The sequence below is a fragment of the Anthonomus grandis genome, chromosome 4 (genome assembly GCF_022605725.1).
Source record: "Anthonomus grandis grandis chromosome 4, icAntGran1.3, whole genome shotgun sequence".
NCBI classification, from domain to species: domain Eukaryota; kingdom Metazoa; phylum Arthropoda; class Insecta; order Coleoptera; family Curculionidae; genus Anthonomus; species Anthonomus grandis.
This window is the reverse complement of record NC_065549.1, coordinates 18125020-18139433: the sequence shown is the minus strand read 5'-3', so window position 1 is coordinate 18139433 and position 14414 is coordinate 18125020. Positions and strand designations below refer to the sequence as shown.

Below are 14414 nucleotides of genomic sequence, written 5' to 3'. Positions count from 1 at the left end.
ACCCATCCCTTGAAGAGATAAGGGGACCCTTGGCGCTGTTGTCACCTACTTATTCAAGAGAGGGGCATAATATGCCTACTGAGGCCTAAGTACAATGGTGTCTCGCACTATGCTGCAGTTATATATACAGATACAGAACTTTCTTCCCATTTTTGGTCCCGTTCTTGTACATGGGCTGTTGGGCAGTGGCCGCTTAAAACCGCATTCTTAAATTGTTTGAAATTTGATGCAGTCATTTGAGGTAATAAGCTGCAACTAATCGAACTTATTTAGTCCAGTAGTGTCTCAAGTCTTAATTAGTACCACAGCCAATTTTTGAATTTTTACAACTTTCCGTGGAAACCCCCGGTATTCTAATGAATCCTTAGCCACACAATATGCCAGAGCATACTCAATAAATAAATTGTCAAATAATCATCTTAAATGGAAATACGCACTTGTTGACATCCATTCCTTAACGCAGCTCATTGCAATAACATACTCCTTCTTAGCAACATTGGTTCCTAGCAATTAACCAAACTTCAGATTACATGGAAGACTCTTCCCATCACTATTTGAGCCGGAGATATGACCATCCATGAAAGCATAGCCGATCGATAAGTCAGCAGAAACAAATGTAGAAATGTATTCCAGTCTTTTTGGTGGCTAGAGACTACTTTGGCTGATTACGGTTTTGTTGATTTCCAAGCGCCTTACAGATATTCTGGAATAACCTGGATTCAACATTTCGTCTTTCTAAATGTAGTCTCAAAGATACACCAAATCGGCAGATCTATTCTTTGGTTAAGGCGTTAGTGATAGTAAAGGCTTCTTGGCTTGGTAGAGGGTACACCTCAACTCATTTGCTGAAATAGTCCATCACGACCACGATGTACTTATTACCCGCCTCTGATTTGGGAAAACGGACCGGCAACGTCAATAGCAAACCTTTCAAAGGGACTTTCTACGTAATACTGACTCATCAAAACCTTCTGCTTTCTCTAGGGTCTATTACTTGCCGTACATACAACGTATTTCCTACACCAACCCCTTACGTCTGCCTTGCTATTGACCTAGTTAAATATTTCCCTTACTTTTCACAGGGTCTTTATTACTCCAAGATGTCCTCCAGACACACTGGCATGCCTAGCAACTCGGACATCCGACATTTAGGCTCAATGATTTGCCTTCTTTGCTCTTTGCCCTTGAGGTCAACTATTTTTCGCCACAAGAGTCCATCTTCCGAAATTAGAGAGTTCCATTGTGCCCTATATTACTTGAGATTGGGAGAATACTTGGCAACGTCTCCCCAAGTTCTTCATCTTCTTCTCTTTCCTTTTCCAGGTTAAGACTCTCTGGATATCAGGTTTTTTTTCTCGGTCTTTTATAAGGTCCTCATTCTGCAAGTTTCATCGATGATGATGGTTAATAACTTAGCATTTTTCTTCTTTGTCTACTGACAATTTAAGTTTTCCGGATAGGATGTTTTGCTAGGGCTTCTGAAGACTGACGATCGCCTTTCTGCATCGACCTTCCTTGGTTTGACGTGAATGGAGCTTGCGCCTTCTGAAGGGTGTCTTTTTACGTGATCTGTTACAACACTCAAACTTTCGGTCCTGGCAGCTACGTCCTCCAATCGCCTTCCTGATCATCGGTTTGACCGATTTCTTAAAGTAGTCCTCTTCTGAAATCACCTGCCGGACACAAGCCTAGCTCTTTTTCATGTTTTTGGCAACCAAATGTTTGATGATTTTTTTCCAGGAAATCTGGATATGCGAGTTCTTCAAATGCTTTACTTAATAATTGTAGACTTCTCGTTCTTCTGGAAACATTCTTAGCAAAATGGCAGCAACGTCTCCTCTTAAGGACAACGCCTTCTCCCTGAATTACCGTTTGCTTTTGCAGCCGCCTCAACTTTATTTTAGCTTTGCAGAATTTTCCAGCAATTTAGCTTTTAGGTTGGCGGAATTTTCTTACAACTTCATCAGACATTTCTAGTAATCAAAAACAAAATTATTGGGTCATGGCCTTCCTCAAGTAATGACTACGAAGCTGCTGCTGCAGGTTTGCTTTATTTCCCGCCACATCTCAGTCCCTTCCCTTCAGCTTCCTTGTTAGCTTAACCACTTTTAAATGCATCTGATTTGACATTTTCAGACATTTATTTTAGTCGACTATTATTTATTTTCACCAATAAAAGTAAATAATATGATAATAATTGTTGACTGTCATCCAACATTACACCCCACACCTGACATTAGTGTCGCATTTTCTGGTTCGTTAAGGTGTGAATTAAAATAATATATGTGAACGTGTGAATTAAAATAGTCAACTGATACACACTTTCACTATTAAACACGATCACTTACGTTTACTAGAAACATTTATTTATACTGTATTTATTTACTACTAATTATGTCGGTTTTAAAAGTCACGCTAATATTTTGACTTGAACTGATCTTCCGGCGGCGCAGGCTTCTTATATTCTCGCCAGACTATGCTTCCGGAAAATTTGTCAGCCTTCATGCCAGCGCGAGGAGAGATGCCTGTGCTGGGTGAAGCCAAATCTTGTATGGCAAGTTAGATACTCCCACAATGCTATTCCCGGAATGCCGTTTATGTATCTGCGCAGTAGCGTAGTGCGTAGCATAGGAGATATCTCTCCTCCCTCCAGTCCTGTTGGCCTACCAGAGTAACCACATGTGCATATATCCTAGAACTTCAGGACGTTCAACATTTATGCTGAGTTGTGTATAAAGCGAGGCGAAAATCGGAGCTCACGAACGTTTCCACACCACTCGCTCTGGCGCACCCTCTGTCTCCCTCGCGTTCATATAACTCAGCTAACTATATTTGTGTTCTGTGTAACTCAGTATAAAGCTTTACTCTGACTAGGGCGAATTTCGCAGATTTTTGACAGAATGTGTCAAATCCTGATTTAAAAATATTCGCGGTAGAAAATTTTAACTTTTCTGCCATGTTGTGGTTTATCAGGGAAAATATAACCTAGGATTATTACTTGTTGATGTTTTGTGTTGTGTTACCACTGTTACTGTTAGCCGTTTGCACTCCGTTGCACTTATAAAAAGATAATTTAGTGATGAATGCTCATCTTTCCTATAATTATAATTTACGATATTATTTAGTCATTTTTTAAATTCATATGAATAAAATAATGTGTTTATCAACATTAATTTTAAACTGGTCGTAGATTGAATAATATTATCATTTGTATTACCGTTTTGGAATCAAACTCAAATAACACAAACAGAAGAGAATCTTTATATCTAGGCTGTAATGTCCTAACTTTGTTATTTATGTTAGTTTTGCATAAAGCACACATACCACAAAGGAAATAGTTAAAATCTTTGAATAAAAAACCGTTTGTTGTTTTCTATAGGTTATATTAAACAAATCATAACATAATAAAAAAATAAATTACAATTAATGACAGCTGGCAAAAGAAATTCTCAAAATAGTTGAAATCGTTTGAACTTTTTTGCGAATATCCGTTTTTTTGCATAGACGGATTTGGCTTTTATGAGTCAAAAATCCACGAAATTCACCATACTCAGAATGAGCTTTATGCAGAAACGTCAGCCTGCTTTCCCGAGGTTATGTTGCATTGTTATTTTGTTATTGCGGGCGCACTAAAATGATGCGTATTTCATATGCGTGGCGCAGGTGTAGTCAGCTAGGGACAGCATTTAGCTTTCCCCACCAGTACCCGTTGAACGTCCTGAAATTCTAGGGTTCATAGACATGATTTATGACGTTCAGCTGACGCAATCTCTAACCTCCAAATAATTTAAATAAAAATCCCAGGGTAATTATCTCTGGTCTGATTTCTCACCATATTTTTATAAAAAAACACCCTTTAACCGAATTTAATAATGTCCGGAGAGGTAGCCAATAACGTACAGGACTTAAGCATTCAAGAAAACCATATAAAAAAGTCGATTCATAAGGAGGATGATGATCATGTAGACCCTTGGAATGTGGTGAGCAAATCAGATACTGGGGTGGATTATGATAAATTAATATGTAAGTTTGTTAATTTTTAGCCTTTCTTTAGTTTTAATTAATAAATAAAATCTTTAAGTTACAAACCTTAATATTAATGCATATGCAAACTAGTTCTATGATAGAAATGAAAAAACAAACTAGAATCCACAAAACACTCAAAGCAGAATATGTGATAATCTATTACACATTCTACTAAGAAATGTACTTTAATCATCTGCTGCTCACACTCACCTGCCACATGTTTTTCAATTTGAAAGAAAAAACATGTTTTTTTTTACTATCTCTGAATTTTACAAGATATTCTAGATAGCCAATTGATGCATTTTAAGTTGGAGACATTGAAAATTGTATTATAAAAGAATAGCATGAAAAACAAAAGACTACTCATAAATGTTATGTATTTTACATGTACACTCTATTTCTCATTTGCCCAGGCTGTTCAACAACTGAACTACAGAAAAGGGCTTTGAGATATGTTTGTAATATTGGATACAGGTAGTCTTGCAAATCATATTTTATCTCTGTAAAAATATTGGCTGTGCCATGTATTTTTATTTTGGTAACAGTATGTTTGATACACACAAAATATTCCTCCATTATCAAATCAGATAATAGGAATAACACTTAAATTCTAGCTCACAATACCTTTTTCAAGCATGTCTTATAACTCAATTTTATCCATTAGTAAACAAATTTTTAGCCACCTCCCAATTTGACGAGAAGGTTAATTTTTAAATTGTTTTAAAAATATGTAAAGATCTATTAGCTAATAAAGTGTGTTGCATTTCATTAATATTTAATAGGTGGGTAGTTTGATAATTTTCATGCTATCTATAGGTTTTTTAGTATCTATATGTCTTGTTTTGTTTTTGATTAGCTTTGTCTACAAGTATTATTTTTCTTTTTTGATTTAATTTTGCTATGGTCAATTTTATGTTTTTTAATTAGGGTCTTCCTGTATGTCACTAATTAGGTAATACATACAGGGTGACCATGGTAACTTTGGCAAAAATTATAGGGTAGGTAGGGATGCCATAGGCAAGTATTTTGAGCATAGGAACCCATGTCCGAAAAAGCCTCCATTCGTAGATGGGGCTGTTTTAAAATTGGACCCTTTGCGGCAGGTGGGTAGGCAACCCAACGTACATGAAAAGTTTTTTTTTCACTTTTTCTAAATACCATGTGTAGTTTGTCAAATGTCAGGTTGACTTTGAAATTGCCTATTTGGCAGTTAAAGAAGTAATCACGATTTATATCCGCACAGACCGCACTAGTCGGATCAAATGTTGTGAATGGGATGGGAAGCAATAAGGCAATCCTGACAACCTATCGTACACGAGCCACAAATTAAACGCTTTAGTTTAAAAACAAAAAGATGTAATAATTGCAATAAAGCTTTCCACAAAAAATACTGGAGATAACTCATAAAACTAAAATTATTAAAGTAAAAGTAGTCTTAAATTAACAGGATTAAAATAAAAAGAAGAAAATGAAACAAAAACAAAGTGATAAACAGGGGCACTACAACAGATGCTCAAAGTGCTGCCCATTCTCCTGGATGCATTTATCGATCCGTTGGTGCCATGAAGTTCACATTAGAGCGAAAACACCCTGCTACTCTCGAATGAACTCTGCGGCCATTACGATTCGCGCAATTAAGTCCTCCTCCGAATCCAGTGGTGTTTGTTCCATGGTGTCCCCACAGAAAGAAATCTGGTGGCGTAAGATCAGGAGACCTCGGTGGCCACGCTATGGGACCCCCACGTCCTATCCAACGATTGGGGAAAATTTCATCTAAATAGTCCGGGATCGGCCTTGGCCAGTGCGCAGGACAACCATCGTGCTGCCACCACATTATTAATAATCTGTAGGGGAAAATCTTCAAAATATTCCTGTAACTGGCCTTGGAGAATTATTAAATAATTTTCTGCATTCAACCGGGCGGGCGGGTAGAACGTATGGACCAAGCAAGTGGTCGCCGACAATGCCAGCCCAAACATTAACAAAAAACTTTTCTTGATATCCTCGGACATGGCATGCGGGTTCTCTTCCGACCAGAAGTGGTTGTTGTGGGCGTTGAACATACCTTCTCTAGAAAAGCCCTTTTCGTCGGTGGAACAAACATACCGCAGGAAATCAGGATTTTCCCCAATGCGTTGGTTTAACCACTGGCAGTAGTGAAGGCGCCGAGGGGGATCGTCAGGAAGGAAAGAGATGTTGAACTTTCTTCAATTTAAATGGGTGTAAATTGTTGTCGTGAAAGATATTCCATACCGTCCCGTGGCTGCAACCCACTTCGGAAGCGACATGACGAATGCTCTTTTGGGGATTGTCGGCAATACGTGCCATTACAGCATCTTCAAGTCCATCACGTGCTAGACGCAGTCGTCCTTGCTCCTGCTGTACCTAGTTAACAGTCCCGTATAAGTGACTTACAATAAATTTATACTTTGGCAATAAAAAAATAGTTTTAAAGAACAAGACTTACTTGAAATGATCCCGTTTCCCGTAGTGTGCGGTCGACATTTACAAACACGCTGCGGTGTACCTAGTCACGCTGTGGAAATCGCTGAGCGTACAAGCGCTGAGCCGCCAATGCATTGCTGCCTGTAGCTCCATAAACTAGAAGCACATCGCGGAAAGTTAGCTGGTTCATCGTCTACTTTTTCTCATACAAACGTGCAAGAAACAGATTTTTTTTTCCTGTCAGTCAGGTTGAAGTTTCCGTCAAAAATTTATCGTTGTCATTGACAAAAAAAATACATGGTATTCAGAAAAAGTAAAAAAAACTTTTCGTGTACGTTGGGTTGCTTATCCACCTGCCGCGAAGGGTCCAATTTTAAAACAGCCCCATCTCCGAATGGGGGCTTTTCCGGACATGGGTTCCTATGCTCAAAATACTTGCCTATGGAGCCCCTACCTACCCTACAATTTTTGCCAAAGTTACCGTGGTCACCCTGTATATTGATTTTATGTCTATATTAAGTTACTTTTGAATTATTAAAGAGTCAGATGTTTGACTCATATTATTTAATTTGAGTAAATAAAATAAATCTAAAATACAGGTAACCCATTTAACCAACTTATCCTTCAGTCATTGAAATATTAACTTATTAGTGGATTTAATATTAGTTTTTTCATAATGATTTTTTTTGGGTGAAAAACTACAGATAGTAATCCTGTATTATAAGTGTCAAGAAAATGCAAGTTAATCATAAAGAAGATACATTGCTAATTTTTATACATATATTTCCAAAAAAGAATTAGAAACGTATTTGAACATACTAAGTCATTTCATAATAAAAAACAAAACGCAAGGAAAGAACTGTTCTAAGGAATATTTAATCAACAAAATATACATTATTGGGCTTTTGCCACCTCCAGAATAATTAATAATCACAATATACATCTGCAGAAAATACTGAAAAATTTCAAGCTATTAAATTTCAAGTTCTATTCATGTTTGGTGTGAAATAAAAAGAAAATGAAATTTTGAATCCAATATTTTATAATGAATCTCTATCCTCCATGATACCTTAATTTTTTTCAAAATCAAATGAAACCCTTTTAGAAAAATTGCCCCTAAGGGAATATTAAAATTTAATTTGACAACAAGAAGGAGCTCTTCTTTTGAGAGTATTTCAATGAACACATTAATCAATAGATGAAAAGGAATCAAACCATTTCCTGGCCAGCCAATAGCTCTGGTCTTCTGATACCTATCTTTTGATGGTCTTTTTTGTGGGCCAACTTAAAAAATATAACATACCAAACTAGAATTTAATATTTTCAATTAATAAAATTATGGAAAAATTGTTAACAAAATTAATAGGCTAAATAAAGAACCTGAAATTATAACAAGTTTGGACAGGCTGCAAAGAGAAAAACAATGTTGCTGTGAGAATAATGGAGAACACATTTTTTGTTTTGGGATTTCTTTTATAATAATTTTAGAGATTTTTTTTCTTGACAAAATTGTCCTGGGTTTTCTTTTTTATTATCCAATAATTTAGTTTAAGCTTCACTTGCATCATTTTTAATGAATAATTTAGAGCAAAATTAATATAATAGCTATTATTAGGTAAAAATTAAGCTGCGTTTAGTTAATTTGTTTTCTAGTCAGAATTTGACTTTTTGAGTGTCAATAACTCTAAAGCAGTTGAAGATAGACATCTAGCACCCTTATTAAAAGAAACTTAGAATTGTCCAGAGAATCCAATAATGTTATAAGAAATAATAAACTAAAAAGACTTCTAATTAAAACTAAAGATAAACTACCCCCGCTATCTTCTCCAGGAGTTTATGAGATTAGGTGTAAAGAGTGCCCTGCAGTGTACGTCGGCCAGTCTGGTAGGAAGGTTTCTACTAGGATTGGTGAACACAAGACCCAATATAATAAATTTAAAAATGCCGATATCACAGTCACCAGATCGGCTTTTGCTAATCACCTCGTCAACTCCAAGCATAATTTTCCTGACAGCCAAAATATAAAAATACTTCATCAGTGCAATAAAAGTAAAAAACTAGACTTGTTGGAGACAATGGAAATTAGTAAAGCTTTTAAAAGCCCAGATCTGTCCTGTGTTAATGAAAGGTTTGAATTTGATGGCCACCTAGTTATTTACCTATTAACCTTAAATAGTTCTAGTCTCTCAAATGATGGTTAGATTTCTGAAATGTATAGGGTGATTTGATTGTTTAGTTGAGTTCTTTGAACATAGATAGTGCCACTTTATTGTAAGCTTTGTTTATTTATATGTTGGGTGTTTTGTGTATGTTATGGTAGGTTTTTCTTGAATTTTCCCTTTTTTCGGGTAACATCATCTTAATTATTATTTAGGTCTGATGATGCTCTAGTCGAGCGAAACATGTAACCTTTGTCATTTTATTAAATGTATTTGTGATGCTGTAGATTTTGTGTTTTTACCTTTTATAAAAGAAATAGGATGCTTCATATTAAAAAGAAAACATGTATAGCTTAAGTATTTTGTTTTTCATGAAACTGTTTTTATTATGATTTTCAAATTTATTATGGGTAAATAAAAAATGAAATTTTTCCTCTTAAATGGTATAGTTTTTTTTATAAAGAATTGTAATTAGTATATAAAATAGTTAAATAAAATTATCTATTATATATTTATATATGTATACAGAGAAGGGAAGGTAGTAACTAGTAGTACAAGTATAATATAGTAGTTAAAGAGTTACTGGGCAAAATAATTGAAAATCTACAAATCTCAAAACCTTAATATAATCAGCATATTGATATTGTTATAGAAACACTTCTTAAAGTTTATGAAAAGGAATAGCATGCATATCAAAAATACTAAAGCAGTTACATGCCTTATTACTGCTTTCTTAGAATATTGCACTTTTATTTGGCTACTAAGTCAGTTCAAGCAGAGGCTGGAAGAAATACAAAGTAAATTTTTATATTTTATTGCCATCTTTTGTTTTATGTTTTAATAGGAAGTGTTATATTTTAACGTATTGGTAAGCGGGGTTATATTAATAAGTTATACATAGCTAAGCTTGTTTTGACTTTAACAGATCTGATAATGCCCAGTTGGACAAAACATGTGGCTTAACTTTCAATTACATACTTCTAAGACTATTTTCTTGAAGAGATGCTAAATACATTTTTTTTTCTATCTCAGTGGCAGGTTTCTAAAAGAGAGATTTTGGTTTTGATGCTTTTTACTGATTTTACGATGAGAGAGATCATTATTTTATTCCAGTCTTTCAATGACATTTCTGTGACTGGTATCTTGGCAAATCATTTTTAACAAAATAAGATCAAAAATATCTTTTGAAAGATGTGGCATAATGTGTAAAAATTTTATAAATTTAGGATTCAATAATTAATAAATGTGGAAAAATTTAAATGTAAAAGTTTAATTGCAAAATTATATGTTATGGAGCCTTGAGGATGTACAAGCCAAAACATTGGCTAAAGAACCTTTTATGTAACATCAAATAGCTTTTTGTCTCTTTTAGTAAAGTTTGGAAGCTCAAAAATTGATGATGAACTCCTTGCAAGATTTGAGAAAGTCACTGGCAAACCAGTACATCATTTGCTTAGAAGAGGTTTCTTTTTTTCTCACAGAGACATGCATTCCATTTTGACCAGGTATGATCGGATTTTCCAGGAAAAAAAATTTACAGCTAGAATTATAATTTTATGAGTTCTGTGTCTTCATATTTTTTTTAGATACGAACAAGGTAAACCATTCTATCTCTACACAGGTAGAGGACCATCATCCTCTTCAATGCATTTAGGGCATTTAATCCCTTTCACTCTGTGCAAGTGGTTGCAAGACGTTTTTAATTGCCCCCTAGTGATCCAGTTGACAGATGATGAAAAAACCCTATGGAAAGAATTAACAGTAGAGGAAGCTTATAAAATGGGCCTTGAAAATGCCAAAGATATTATTGCATGTGGGTTTGATGTAAACAAGACATTTATTTTTTCAGATTTTACTTATATTGGGTAAGAAGCAGTAATATGAATATCACAAGGAAAGTTTAATAGTTTTGTTCTAGGCAGAGACCTGAGTTTTACAGAAACATGATAAGAATCCAAAAGTGTGTAACTTTCAATCAGGTGAAGGGTATTTTTGGATTTGATGATAGTACTGTAATCGGAAAAATTGCTTTCCCGGCAGTTCAAGCTACACCTGCCTTGTCCACCTCTTTTCCAGACACCTTTGGCACCAAAAAAATTCCATGTCTCATTCCGTGTGCCATTGACCAAGATCCTTATTTTAGGATGACCAGAGATGTGTGTCCTAGGCTAGGTATATATACCTTATGTGAATACCGAATATTCATAAACTAATTATTTTGATATACTTTTGAGGTTTTGACAAACCAGCTCTTCTGCACTCAAAGTTCTTCCCAGCTTTGCAAGGAGCCAAAACCAAGATGTCAGCCTCAGAGGCTAATAGCACAATCTTTATGAGTGATACACCTAAGCAGCTCAAGAATAAAATTAATAAACATGCCTTTTCCGGAGGGCAAACCACAGTTGAGGAACATAGAGAGCTTGGGGGCAATTGTGACTTGGATATATCTTTTCAGTATTTAAGGTAAATAGAATGTCTTTATAATTAAAAGAAAAATACCTGGCTTTTGATTGGCTTGAAACTCTTGGTTAAACATTTTCTAAGAGTGGTAGATAGGAGTCTTCTATGAACTAAAGAATTAAAATATGCGATATAATTCCAGGAAATGTTTATGAAATTTACTATTTTTCATAAGTCACTAAAATCTATATATATATATATATATATAAAAATATGATTAAAAGTTAATATTTTTAATAATAAATATATGTATGTATGTGTAAAATAGTAAATTATGTAGATATTAAAATAAGATTCAGTTTGATTAGATTGGTTATTAAAATGATATCTAAAATGTGTTCTATAGATCTATACCTACTTAAAAATATCTGGTATGAAAATTATGCAATTATGCAGCTTGTCTCAAAGATACTAGGCTGTAGTTTATATCAGCATAGTTTGATAATTCATGTAATTTATTTGAATATCTCCAATCTAAAAATGTTTCTACTAAGATTTAGATTTTTGAATTTAATTAGGCAATGCATACTACTTTAGACGTCAAATTAAATTTTAGCTATCGGCAAAACAAATAAATTGGTATAAAATAGTTGTTAACAATAACATTTAGCAAATCCATTTGAAATGCCAAGATTTATTGATCACTGGTATGCAGTTTGTGTATAACTCTTTTAATAGAAATGCACTGGCTGCAGTAAGAGAATACTGGCGAAGATTTCCCAACCGCCGAATCTTTTTATCTTGTTCACAACAATTTTTAAAATAATTGTTTAGGTATTGCTTTAAATTATTAATAATCATAACAAATAAATTTCACAAAAAGGGCATAACTAAGTAGACTGCTACCTAATATTTATTTACTTATATTTACTAAATTAAATTAGTTATTTATGCAGTAAGTGTGTAATGATCATGAATAAGAAAATTAGATTTTACGCACGAGTAATATGTAATTTTTTTCTACTACCGCAGACATTAGAAAAAAATTAAGATACTTAATTACTTGGGGCACTATCATGTAGAAAAAGTAAATAACCTTTTGAAACGTTTTCATTTCTGAAATTTAATATATCTTTGTAGATTTTTCCTAGAAGATGATGAAAAACTAGAGGAAATTAGACGCAATTACACAAGCGGACAACTCCTAACCGGGGAGCTAAAAAAGATCCTTATAGATATCCTCACTCCGGTTCTCACGAGTCATCAGGAGATCCGGTCGAAGATAACAGAAGAAACCTTACAAACTTTTATGACACCCAGGAAGCTTTGTTGATGACAGCTTTACTTTATTAAAAAACCAATTACTCTGATTTCTTCTTTTTTATTATTTTGGCAGTACATCAGTATTAGAGCCTATTTCTAAACGCGCCCTTAAGTATAAAACTGTTGTTTCGCATTTTTTCTCACACGTAAAACTTTTAAAAGTTCCTAGGTTAAGTACACCTTTCACAAAATTATTTATTTATTTATTAAAAATTACAATTTGCATTTGTATGCTGGTTATCATTTTGTACTGAATCATTGTTATATTAAAAATGTATATTATGCGTAATTCTTTTTTCTATATGGGTATAAAAAATATTGCCTTTATTAAATAAGCACGCTCCATAGAAAAATATAAGATAAAAACCGTTTATATCGCGAATTACAAATAAATAAAACTTTCAATGAAGTTGAGGGACAAGGCGCATCGAAAGTATTTAAAAAAAAAACCTGTTCCCGATTTAAATTATTATAAACAATTAAAAAATACAAAAAAACAAGTCCAAGTGTCAGTGTCAAAACATCTTTTTATGTGTCTTTATTAGCGAAACATGTAACCTTCGTGACACATAAAAAGATGTTTTGAGACTGAGACTTGGAGTTTTTTATTTTTTCTAAAGTTACGTAGGTCTCTTTGAGACAATGGACGAGTTTCAATTGAAAAATACGCCATTATCAGAGAAGAAAACACGTTCTTTAATTCAATTTCAGCAAATAACGACATTTTTTGGAAAAATATTAGTAAACTTTAATTGTTGAATAATACAAAGAATATTTCAGATACCGAGAGGAATTTTGTTTTTAAAATAAATGCCCTAATATTTCCAACGACTTTATTTAACGCTAAATAATGAATACCTCCAACGCTATGGGATTCGGTGCTTGGTCGAGTTGTGTATAGCCAGTCAATGATATAAAGAGCATTAAGGAAAATAGCTACCTGTATGGTTGTGCTGCATTTCAACAAGATTTTTAATACCATCGAAAGCTTCAAAAAAGTAAAACTAAAAATGAAATTTCATTTGCACCCTGTATCTCAAACGTATAGGTAAAACGAGTTAATAAAATTCAGTTTGCTGAATTAATTCTTTAAAAATAAGCGAGATACCCTGCAATTGCAATTAACATGGGACACGGTCTATAATTTTATTTTCAAAACTATAAAATTAGGACAACCCCTACCGAGTTTTGTAAACAACTTACAGCTACCATAAATTCAATAATTAGGTTATAAATGATATTTTAACTAATCATACATTACTTATAGTACTATCTATATTACTTTAAGTTCTTGATATATATTATTCTAAACTAATATTTTTGAATTAATTTCTCCATTGTTTCTTTCAGTGTTAAAATTGTGATGTGTTAATGCTGACTTAATCATTTAAATGGTAATATTTGATAATAGTATTTTTTAAGAGATTTATTTTCCTTCCATTACCAGGCATTTAGGGTTATTTCACCTAATGTATATGTATCGACGCTATTAACTTTTGTCATTGCGCGGTAACAGTTTTTGTTACAACATACCATGCGTTAAAAAATATATACAGGGTGTCCCATTAATAATGGTAAATATTTTAACAGCAGATTCCTCTCATAAAAATAATGAGGTTAGGTTAAATTTACCTAGTCCGAAAATGAAATGCAACCAAGATACAGGGTGATAAACATTAAGTTTTTTTTTTAATTTTGCTCATAACTTAAGCGTTTGTTCTTTGTTTTTAATGAAATTTGGTCTGTGGGGGTTTCTTCCAAATATAAAACTTTAAATCATCCCATAGAGGGCGCCACCAGCCTTATTTTAGTCTTTTTTAAACTCCATAACTTTTTTACACTTTGTATAATGTAATGTTTTATTATAAATTTCTATTCTGCAAGTCCTTTTCCTTAAAAAAGGTATACCTTAAAAATGTCGCTAGGATTTACCGTTCTCCAGATGTTTGGACTTAAAACTTGCAATGCGCTCAAGAAAAAATGAATATTTTTCTACTTTAAGTTGGAAAAAAAATAAGTAGGCTGTGTCTAACAAAAAAATGAAAACAAACAAAGTCACTG

At 33.6% G+C, this 14414-nt stretch overlaps 1 protein-coding gene across 1 annotated transcript; it reads left to right on the top strand.

The window, feature by feature from the left end:
- The first annotated feature begins 3764 nt into the window (after window positions 1-3764).
- LOC126734819 (tryptophan--tRNA ligase, cytoplasmic) lies at window positions 3765-12642 on the top strand. The gene is made up of 6 exons (XM_050438573.1): window positions 3765-4023; window positions 10003-10135; window positions 10217-10495; window positions 10549-10802; window positions 10865-11093; window positions 12171-12642. Exons 1-6 carry the CDS (start codon window positions 3873-3875, stop codon window positions 12361-12363), a joined length of 1239 nt encoding a protein of 412 aa, XP_050294530.1. The 5' UTR covers window positions 3765-3872; the 3' UTR covers window positions 12364-12642.
- The last annotated feature ends 1772 nt before the right edge of the window (window positions 12643-14414 follow it).

Bases quoted from the DNA above. Each gene is read 5' to 3' on its own strand.
- LOC126734819 (XM_050438573.1), top strand. From the start codon at position 3,873: ATGTCCGGAGAGGTAGCCAATAACGTACAGGACTTAAGCATTCAAGAA. The intron at 4,024-10,002 runs GTAAGTTTGTTA...TGTCTCTTTTAG, and splicing joins GGATTATGATAAATTAATAT to TAAAGTTTGGAAGCTCAAAA. The intron at 11,094-12,170 runs GTAAATAGAATG...ATATCTTTGTAG, and splicing joins ATATCTTTTCAGTATTTAAG to ATTTTTCCTAGAAGATGATG.